Genomic DNA, 11,837 nt, shown 5'->3' on the forward strand with positions numbered 1-11,837 from the left:
GCTAGTTTACAAACATAATCACTTTTTTGGGTTGTCTTTCAAAGTGCAAAGTAGTCATTTTTTTGGTTATCTTAGAAAAAGGCGACTTGCAATGGTATGCACATCTTTGATTATCTTATAAAAATAGCGACTTTGTGAAAGTAGCATCATTTTCAAAATGCGGGATGGAGGTAGTAGAGAAGGTTGGAATTGGGTTTGGGGTGGGGAGGGGTAAGAGGTGAGAGGTAATGAGTTGGGGGGTTGGATTAATATTTCCGTCAAACCAAACACTAGAAAATATTTTTCACATCCAACCAAACACAAGAAAATAAATAAAAAAATCACTTATTTTTCAAGAAATTATTTTCTAGGAAAAGAATTTCCATCGTACCAAACACACCCTCAATGTGTTATCTTTTTCCGCATTTCAATTGAATACAAGTTTTTTAGTAATACGTGGTCCCTCTGTTTTTTTTCTTTTCTTAATCTTTGTTGATTTAACAGACTTCTTAAAAAATTATTTATTTGGAATTTATTGTATTAAATTATCCTTATCAATTATGTTTTGAAAATCTAAGTTTGATTACTGGTATTTTATATAGTTATTTAATAATAAGTGTAATATTGAAAGAAAATAATAAACCTCTTTTGATTTGTAAAAATGAACAAGTAGAAAAAAATGCTTTTATTTTTTTGGAACTCCTAGGAAACCCGCAACCGCTATCCGTCGGGTGTGCACTGGATAACCTGCTAACTGTTGACACCCAATTTTGTCCCGCCTCTCCTCCAAAATACCTGTTTACGCTTCTAATATTTTTGGCAAATTTTTTTTAAAAAATATATTTATATATTTACTATAATTATTAGCTCATTATTAATACCGGCATTGCATTATCCCGTCATTATCTTTTATTACCGTTTCTACTACCCTTATTATTATTATTATTACCAGCTTTATTATAATTCATAGTTATTTTTATTTTATTTTTTTATTTTATTTTATCATTTCAGCATTTTTACCAGCTTACGGACACACATCGCATTTCTTTCGCATAATTAAATAATAGTGTTTATTTACTGTGGACTTTCTAAATATTATTGCACGGCTATTACGACGACATATAATTTTATCATCTGAGCACTAATAATTGCATATTTTATATTAAGTAATATTTTAACACACTTTAGTATAGAGTTATTTAAATAGGTCTTTTATTTAAATGTAGTAGCCTAATCAACTCATACTATTTTTGGATCAATTCATAAGATCAGCCCACATTTTCAATTTATCTGGCCATATTTCAATATCATTAGCCCATTCTTTTAACTCACCAGCCCAACATCCTATTCATCTACCCAACCAGCCCATATTTTAATCAACCCAGTCCATTAAACCCTTTGACCCGACCCAGATTCGTTCAAAACAAAGGAAACCCTCCTTTCATTTCCTCCTTCATCAGACGCCACCCCCTCCCCTCTCTTATCTCCTTTCTTTCATCGTCATCTTCGTCTCTCTCCACGCTCCATTCCTCTTTCCCCCCCCACTTCTCTCTGTTCCCCATGCCTCTGTCCCCCACTTCCCTCTGTCCCCCACACTCCTCTCCCTCTTCTTCACAAAGAAAACCCTAGCTCAAACCCGAATCGATCCTATAAATAATCGTTTTGCCAATTGAATAAGGGTCGGGGAACCGATCTAGGAGTCACCTAAAGTTTTCCAAAATATCAAATTTGCAACTCGTTGTGATAGTTCAAAATACCGAATCAAAAAATACTCAAACAATTTTTTCGTCTGTTCTGTTCTTGCTGTGAATTCGAGCTTCGCAAGCTCGGATTTGGTAGTTTCGAGGGTAGATCTGAAGCCCCGCACTCCACTTCGCTGCACCCAAAAAAGGTCAGTGCAATCCCTTTTTTTTTTTTTAGTTTCGATTTGATTTTGGTGTATTTGTGATTCCTTGTTTGTGTGTGTAGTCTTTTCCTTGTTTTGATTGTGATTCCTTGTTTATAGTCTTTCCAAATCTGTTTCGTTGATATTTTCGTGAGGAAATTACAACACCAGTAATGTAGATCAGTTTATTCCCATTTCTTTATTTCAGCCTCTTTGGTGTTTAGTATTGAGGAATCTTAATTTCTAGCAATGCAGATGAATTGTTTCATATATATATATATATATATTTTTTTTCTTTCCTTAGTTAAATTCTTCGTACATTAATCCGTGAGCATGTGACTGTGATTTTTGGCATTTAGTTTTTCATGATTTAGTTATGATTAGTTCATATTCCTATTTAATGGCTGCTTGTTTCACTCCTTTGATTAATTTAAGTCCCTGCTTCCTATGGGTAGCAAGTAAGATTCAATTTTCAATATCGTTGTTCCTTTGAATAGTTTGTCCTCTTCATGTAGAGCTGGATAATAGGTAGGTTCATTTACTGTTAAATAAAGGCGTTGTGTAGGTTTCATTGCTGCTAGAAGTTATATGTTAACATTGCGGGAGTGCTAGAATGCAAGTCTTTGGTAAACATTTGCTTCCATTTAGTTTTAAATAAAACTTCTTCAGAATTTGTAGAATTAGCTGAGCATATTAGCTATTCTATAATTGTTATTAGACCTTTAGCACATTAGTTTACTCTTGTTTGCCATGCATAGATTGACTATTTGCCACTGACATGTTGTTTTTCTATCTAAAACCAAGTAACTTTCGGCTGAGAATTGCCATTAAGTTAAGTCAAAGCTGGTTGAATTAAAATCCTCTGATGGTAATTAAAGTTCTAATACTGGACCTTCTCTTTTAGATATGATCTAATGGGATTAAAACTTCCTTGTTTGGCATCATATACGTGCTAGTAACTAAGCAGCTGTGTTAGCTTGAACCAATCTTATGCTTATTTCTTTCCATAAAAATTTAACAATTGAAAGTCCCTTATGTGTCCAACTATGGGTGTTGATCAAAATCTTGAGGGATTTGTCCTGTCTGAATTTTAGTAACCTCTAAGAGGATCAGTTCTTATTTTGGTCAAAGATGTATGATTGAGGAGTCTGTGCGCTAGGCCAGTTGTGGCCATGCAATAGAGTTGTCATGATTATGCTAGTTGTTTCGATTGGAATCATTATAAGTTTTGAAGAGTTAGGATGAAGTTGTTCCTTTAAAATAATGTAGGCTAGGACGTATTCTTAATATTGAGTTTATCATTTAAGACAAATTCAACCATTTAAATCATTGGCTATTTCTCTAAACTAGAAGAAAGGAAAGGATAGTTTGCTTCTTTTGTGTTCTGAATCAGTAGGGTGTTCACTGAGAACTCATTTGATCTTGATGCGATGTTACCATCACATGTATGCCACATTTAGACTGCTAAACCAAAATGCATGCTTCCCTTGATCATGTGAATCTTTCATACCCCTCCTTAGTGCCATTTTATGTGCCCATATGTATTTCTCTCGTACAGTATAAGTAGATTAAAGTAGTATGCATGCAAATCAAATCTAATTAGCCAAAATGCTGCATTCTGCCTGATGGTCTGGTGTCCTCTATCCTACTGTCTCCCCTGTATCCTTTCGGTGAAGTGTAAAGTGAAGTTAGGCTGGCATTGGCTGTCAAAGTTTTTTTCTTCTATTATTTAGATTCATTACACAATAGCATAAAAATGCTGGTTTGATGCTTTGAATTAAAATATGCTCAGGAAAGTGTCAAATCTAAATCACTGGCTTTGTTTAAAAGATCCTGTATTATTCCCTTCCTTAAATTGTTGCTGAAACTGCATGTCATAATTATTTCCTTCATTCCCTTTTATTCATCTGAGTGCTAATACGAATATGTCCTGCATGTCTCTTGTATACTGCTCTCATGCTACAAAAACTTGGCTAGAGTTAAGGACTAAGTTATGTATAAGATTTCCACTCTGTGAGCAAGTTGTGTCACTTGTATCTGTTAACTTTTTATATACTCTTACATTAGAAGTATGCCATGGTTGAGTTTGTATATGCATGTATATCATAAGTAGGTTGCGGTCAGCACATTGATAGGGAGTTTAGTTGGTCATTATGGGTCAAGCTTGAACCCTCCCCGGTGTTAGCCATGCTTGGGATTCATGAGATCCTTTGGAACTTGTGCAATATCGGGAAAACGGGGGAAATAGTTTTCAGATATTAACTTTCGAATATCCCTATGAACGTGTATACACTAAATATACCCAGAATATACACGACATGTTTGATTTCGTTTGAATTTATATTTTACAGATTTAACTCTATTCATTGATCATATGCTAATCCTTTTCCTTTCGTTTTATGCATGATCATCGCACACGAGTCCGCGGGACTCGTTTTCCCTCCGCATTCGGTGTTGGGCTAAAAGCCCAACACGACTCCTCTCTCTATCCAGCCGTCTCCTGTCCGCAGCAAGCATATACAAAACATTATGGGCCGAGGTCCATATAACAGCAACAGCCCACAGCAGTACACTGAAATTTCTGGGCTGAAGTCCCAACAACGATCTGATCATAGCAGCCTTGAAATGGGCTGAGCCCATTTGATTTATTTATTCCTCTATGATATTCTTTTATGCATTTAATTTGTATTGCATGACTAACCCTTTTTTTTTTTTTTCAATTTAGATAAACCTTAGTGAAATTAGTAGGTTGGTCTTAATAGTGGGTAGTTAGTTTAAGGAAGACCAATAATTAATTCCATAAGTTTACTTCTCTTCTTTTCATGTCAAATTTATTTATAATGTCTAATATTTATTTTACTGGTAATAATTGATTTGCAAAAAATGGTATGACTATATATCTTAAGTAAAGGGAATCATATTTTATTCTTATTATCATATACATTTTCTAAAGCGTCACTAATGAGCAAATATAAACTCAAGTATATTTTATAAATATTGTTTTCAAGATTAATTCAATTATACATATTCCTAGCCGAATATAGGTAAATAAGTTAATAAAAAGAGAGAAAAATTCACCTCCTCTTGCATCCTATTTAAGTCTAGATTTTTCTACATCATCATATTCATATAATATAATTTTATCCCAAATCTAATTTTGCTAAGTCTTCTCTTAAAAGTTTCCACTTATATGCCAATCATTATATTTTGCAAATTTTGTTCTTTTAAATAACATTATTATTTATAGTTTAGCAATATTTATAGTTTACTTTAAATAAACACTCAAGTCTCTTTTTGTGCAAATTATCCTATGAGTCTCATTTTAAAATAGCATTTTTATTTAAAGCCTTAGCATATTTTTTAAATCTTATTTTATACAGTGTTATTAATTTTTTAGCCTTAGAAACATTACAAGACATTTTCTTAAAATTTAAGCATCCTATTTAACCCTAATCAATTAACCTAAGTTTAGCTGGATAACCGTAGTTAACGGATTCTAAAGGATGCCTAACCCCTTCCCTTTAGGATAATATAGAACCCTTACCTAGAATCACCCTGATTAAGCAGACTATTGACGGAGGTTTAGTTAGCTTTGCCTTAGTTAATAATTAGGTGCCCTAATTCACCTTAAAATCAATTAGGTGGCAACTCCTAAAAATAAGCAAAAAATAGGCATCACCAATATGTTGTACTCTTAAATTTAACCCGTTTAAAATGGGGTATAACACTAACCACACAAGAAATGTAAATCGCACCAGGCCGCCTGGTGCGACGAGTTCTGACTGAGAAGACTGCTGGTGAGGGGCATTGCTCTAGGTCTCCTATGTAAGAATCCACTCACCCAGCCAATTTTAATAGGGTAATATAAGATACAAGTAAAAAGTAATCTAGAAAGTACTTAGTCAAAATTCAAAGGTGGCTGACTAGTTTGGTACGCGGAATGCAATAAACCATTGATTCACTCTTTTCAATCTCAGCCTCCACAAAATATACAGTTAACTAAACTTAAGGAGTGACTCAAGCAACTATCTTCGCTCCACCAATAGACAAAATTAGTGGAGAGAGATAGAGAGAAATAACCCCCCAAATACACAAGGATATGAAATGATAACAGATTAGTGCATGTTCAAGAACATTCACTCTAATTAAGGGGAATAAAAAAGAAAAAAAGAAAAAAAAAGAAAGAGGCAGAATACGAGGGTTGAATTGATCATCATCCCATTTTTTTCATAATGGCACAAATGCAACCTGAGAAAGTTGCTTCTAGTGTACAAGAATCTACTCCAGAATTTGTTGCTAAAGTTGATATGAATAATAATAATAATAATAATGTTAATGGTGGCTCTTTCAAGTTCAATGTTCAGGCCCCTGCATTCGTGCCAAGAAAATCACATGCCACGTCAATCCCATGCATTTCAGGATATTTTTATCCATGCAGTTTTCAATATGTTAATACTGGGGCTAATACAACAGTATATGGGGGTGATCAAGACATTACCTCCTTTGTTCAAGAGCCAAGTTTTGTTTCATCCCTCTCTCAGAAAGATATCCTTCCTGATGAGCTCAAGCTAAAAGTCATCAAACAGGTCATTCTTTTTCCCTTTTCTCTTTGTCTATTTTTTTTAATGAATAACAGTGTGTGATCAGCTTCCTCGGGTATCTGCTATCTCCCACCAGCATAAGTACCGAATATAATTTTGTCTACTAAAGTTTCGTCCTGGGATATGAACACGGTCTCCTAAGATTTTCACCCATTTTATTGACACTAAGGATGTGTTAGGTATGAAGGATTTTTTTTTTTTTTTTGAAAAATGTTTTCAAGGAATATTTTCTTCGTGTTCGGTACGTAAGCAAAAAATATTATTTTAAAAGCATTTGTCTATAATCTAGACAAATATTATGGGGTGTGGGGGTGGGGTAGGATTATGGGGTGGTGGGGAGGGGGCTACGGTCTACGGGGGTGGGGGTGAAGATGAGGTGTGTTGGAAGGTGAGGAGGACACAATATAATCAATATGGAATATCAGAACTTGTTTTCTCTACTTTCACTAGGGGAGGAAGAACTTGTTTTTCTATAGAAATGTTTTCCTAAAATTTTGACCAACCGAGCATGAGAAAATTGGAAAAAATGTTTTCCTCAATACCGAACACACCCTATAAGTCACATTGTCGGGTGCCCTTCACTCTTTGCTTTTTTGAGTTTTGTGATTCGATCTTGTTTACGTTCTTTTAATGGAATTTGGATCGAATTGCCATAGAGTTCCAGTCAACTAGGTGTAATTCTTAATTTAAATCGCAATTTACGTCCTAATTGACCAGTCAATTTTAGTTTTGATCAACATGTTTGACTCAAATGGTTTCTTTAACAAAAAAAGGAAATAAGTTTACAGTCACAAAGATGGCATTCTTAGCTAGATTCTGTTGTGTTGTGGGGAGAAAAAGGTAGCTTAAAGGGAATATGAAAACACTTGTAATGGAATCTATTTGAAGCACAAAGGGAAAGGGAGTTGCATGAACGAGAGATGTTTGAGCATGTAATAAGAACCTAGATCTCATAAATGCAACTGCAGATTTTGTTCTATTACATGACTATTCATAAACAGACTGCTGCAGCCTGCAAGAAATAAGAATAGTCCGATTCTGCTCTAATTTTTTTCTAGCATCATTTATGTCTGCAAGCTTTAATGCTTTTTTTTTTTTTTCCGGCCTTTAAAGCTGATAGTTTATATGTTTGATAGGTTGAATACCAACTTAGTGACATGAGCTTGCTCGCGAATGAGAGCTTGTTGAAACAGATGAACAAGGACGCTGAAGGTTTTGGTGAGTACGCTATTGATATATCGTTAAAGAAAACGTCTGCAAATTTTCTATACATCAGTTTGTCAAATTTTTTAAACATATGTGTACTACTACTACTGCAGTTCCCATTTCTTCTGTTTCGGCTACAAAGAAAATCAAGTCCCTCATCACCAACAACCAATTAACACTTTCTCAAGCCCTCCTATCCTCTACAAAGCTGGTAAATTTTGGATTTTAGTTGCAGTGTTTAATTTTCTTATGAACATCTATTAACAACTACTAAGATTTTCTGTATTCTGATGAAGATTGTAAGCGATGATGGCAAGAGGGTCAAACGAAAAATGCCATTCACTGACAAGGATAAAGAGGAATTGCTGGTACACTTACTTTTCTCATAAATCAGTCTATACATGGTTTTGATTAAATTTCATAGTATTAGTACTACTCCTCTCAATGCCCTTTCTTCAGTTACGCACTGTGGTGGCTGAGAATTTACCGGATGATCACTCCCATCACAACATTGAGAAAATATTTAAAGTTGCTGGAAGGTGATAATATTCTTGCATCTTGTCGCCAAATTTTATCTTTTCTAACTTTATCTGTTGTGAATTGACACATTATGGTTCCTATTTTAGTGTCAAAACCATCCGAGTATGCCATCCCCAAGATCCTAACACACGAACTAGAGGAGACTTGGGCATCAGCAGTAAGGTATTAAGTACTAAATTTAATTGTTCTGTGTTTCAAAAAAAACATACACTGCCCCTTTTGATAGTGATCTCATTCCTTCTGTTTTACTGTCTTGTTGCTTTTTTGCCTTCAAAGCTTCATGCACTGATAGAGTTCGAGCATCCAGAGGCCGCTGAGAAAGCAGTATGCAATTATTTTTTGCTGCCTTTGAAGTTCTTTTCGTTTAACGTCATTTTTTTTAGTTAAAGCTATTTTGGATCATCTAAAAGTATTATTTGCCTTAACCTAATCAGGCGGAGAAGCTAAATGATGAGAGGAACTGGAGAAAAGGCCTTCGAGTGAGGTTGCTGCTCAGACGTTCAGTAAGGCTAATTTAGGCTCCATCTTTCAGATCTCAGCCCACTAAGTGCATTTTATTTTTCCGTTTACAACAACTTATTTGTTCTGAATATATTTGATTCATTCACATTTGGTACAGAGCCTTCAAATCATTAAAAGGATGTTCACTTAAATTCTGATTCGTACTTGTGATTCTGTAAGCTTTTGTTTCCTTTTTGGTATTTTAAAAGATGGTTGTTAAATGTTGCAGCCAAAGTCTGTTCTAAAGAGCAGGAAGTCAGCGTTTGATGGCTGTTTAGATGATGAAGATTGGTTGAGTTCTGAATTGACAGATGATGCTAATCACTCAGAAGTAGTGGATACTAATGTAAGTATGATCATGATCACTAAGATCAAACAGAAGTAATTTTCTCCTTTGATGGGAAGTTCTTATTTTGGCATGTGTGATGTTTACTAAACTATGCATCTTTCTTCACGCACTGATTGAAATTTCTCTCTGTTCATTAGGTTGAAGAGACTTTAGCAACAACAAAGAAAATATGGGGTAAAGGGCGTGGGAAAAGTACACGACAAGTGCAACGAAATCAAATGTACAGTGGTCGTGGCTTGCTTTCCTCGTCTCCACAAGGCAGCACATATGAAGCACCACCAGTGAAACAGGCCGCTACAAAAGGACCAAGAATGCCAGATGGAACCAAAGGTTTCACTATGGGAAGAGGGAAGCCCCTGAGGAGTATTAATGTTCAAACTGGAGGAGTACATGTTGTATAAATGGAAGATGATCAATTTTGCCCCGGTTTTATTACTCAGTATTCACTTGGTAGTACCCATGGAAGTTCTCTAGTCGAATTCTTTTTGGTTAAAGATATTTATGTCCATAATTCTAGAACTAAAGCAAAAGTGTATAGGTTAACTAAGGCTATGGCTTCCTTGAGACTACCAATTTTGTTTTGTACATTTCTTTTTTCGTGAAAATTATCATGGGGAATAATACGACTGAGTTTAAGATTCTGCCTCTCATTCATCTCTCTTAATGTTTTGCTATTTAATTTGTTGCATTAGTTTTGATATGTTGCTGGAAATTGGTTACTGATGAATTCCACAGTAGAGATTTTCTTGAAAAGGAAGGAATTCTTGCATAATGTGGAGGTTAAAAGGAAGCAAATTTGTAGAACCACCTTTTGTTTTAACTTTGAAACATCCAAATGTCCTTCTGTTACATCAAAATGTCCTTTTGTTAGAAGGATATAAAGGAAGTGCTTGTAGTGATGTACCCTAGTGCTTAATCTTTAATGAGCAGAGTGTCCTGTTATTCTAAATTTCTAATTCATAGTTGCTTAATCTCTTAATGGCCAGAATTATCTGATACATGTGCTAGTGGGGACTGCAGAGATAACACCTATCCTGATGTCCGATGGACTACATTGAGAATAAAAATACGTGTAAGTTGGTTTGGGTACCATCTATATATATTAAAAATTCTTGAATGTGCCTGAGACATAATAGAACATAAATTAGAACCATGTCACAATATTTGATCAAGAAAAGGAATAAGAGGAAAGCAAAAGGATTTAAAAAACGGGATAAGGAAAGCTTAGATTCTAAACTGAAATAATACAAGGGATCTTTACACAAATAGCCGGTCGGATTCACTATTTACTTATTTTATTTGGTATAAAAGTCTTAATATGCCTCAGTGGTCTAATTTACAAAATAGCTAGCAAATATATAGGTTTTGTATATTAAGTAATTATATATACAATATACATATTGTAAATATACATAAAGATACATATAACAACATATCATTGAATCTGTTTTGTATATTTTAGCTAAAGCCCGTAATTAATTTCAGGGCAAAAAATGATTAAGGATCATACACAATTATTCACATATTATATACGAATTATAAATCTGCCGACTATTTATAGTTTAAACGGTTTTGCAGACGACTATTTAAGTTAATTCTTCGTAAGAGAAAGAGAGGAAGCTAAGCTAGTTGGGTTGCCTCAATAGCTGATACTGACTGAACCTTTGTTGTGTACTATACCTATCAATCAAACATCTAAATCTGCTCAGGAACCACCTTATTTCTTTTCTTGTCATCTCCTACAAAATATAATCATAGATCTCATATTTCTCTCTTTTTCAGCGCTATCATTGGCCCCAAGAGAAAGAGGGAGAGATTCCCTTCTAAGCAGAGAGACATATATGCTTTTGCACCTTACAAAGAATATATATTTGTACCATAACATTAGTAGGATTAGGATTAGGATTATTTCAAGCTACCAGAAAGGATCATGCTCACAGAATCAGGCAAATAATGCTCCAGGTTCACATCCGAGGACAAACACAGAGCAATTGGGCAAAGATACTAGATAGACTAAACAATTTTCCTACTTCGGCAGATTTCATTGTTTATATTACTCTAATGAAGTAGAAATGTCTCTGAGATCTAGTTCTAGAGTCCAAAAGGAACTTGTTTTGTTAATACTACACTTGGTTGATATAAAAAATTGCCATTTCGACCAAAAAAAGGATTAGGATTATTGCAATTTGTGTATTTTAACTTGTAGTAAGATGTAAATTATTTTATGTATTTTTCAGTTTGCTAGTCCTACTTTTTGTTAACGGTTATATATATATATAGACGTTGTTCAAAATCATTTTAACTTTTAAGTACCATTTTTTTTATAAAAATTTTCCTCAACATAATGAAACGACAACAAGAACACTACGTTAAAGTTTACATACGTTTCAGAAAGGAAGTTTATATGACTTAAGTTCAGTTTGTCAAAGTGGATAAAATTTGATTTCTGAGATAGAACACTAGTATTAATATTATATTAATATTAAAATATAAGAGAATGCAAAAACAGGTTTTAAGGCGCTCTCTCTCTATATATATGCTAAACAAAAACTAAAGATATAAATAAAGATGAAAATAAAGGTAGTGCAAATTAAGGAGAGAAAAACATAACCTCTGTGATGAAAGAACAACATATATAATTATTTTCCCTCTTCCATCAGGTATTAGAAGAGTAGAGTGCAAAAATTAAAATTCTGATCTACTTATCTCATCTCTCTCCTTCTCATATTTCTATAAACAAATCTTTTGTAGTACTCTCGATGGGTCTTAATCTCTG

At 34.2% G+C, this 11,837-nt stretch overlaps 1 protein-coding gene across 1 annotated transcript; it reads left to right on the forward strand.

Annotated features, from left to right (window-relative positions):
• The first annotated feature begins 1,496 nt into the window (after positions 1–1,496).
• On the forward strand, positions 1,497–9,711 carry LOC132606522 (la-related protein 6C-like). Its single transcript, XM_060320074.1, has 10 exons — positions 1,497–6,450; positions 7,602–7,683; positions 7,785–7,882; positions 7,968–8,039; positions 8,131–8,210; positions 8,298–8,373; positions 8,488–8,535; positions 8,646–8,714; positions 8,942–9,058; positions 9,199–9,711. The coding sequence occupies exons 1-10, from the start codon at positions 6,097–6,099 to the stop codon at positions 9,460–9,462; spliced, it is 1,260 nt and encodes a 419-aa protein (XP_060176057.1). The 5' UTR covers positions 1,497–6,096; the 3' UTR covers positions 9,463–9,711.
• Positions 9,712–11,837: the final 2,126 nt, after the last annotated feature.

The sequence above is a fragment of the Lycium barbarum genome, chromosome 8 (genome assembly GCF_019175385.1).
Source record: "Lycium barbarum isolate Lr01 chromosome 8, ASM1917538v2, whole genome shotgun sequence".
Classification (NCBI taxonomy): Eukaryota; Viridiplantae; Streptophyta; class Magnoliopsida; order Solanales; family Solanaceae; genus Lycium; species Lycium barbarum.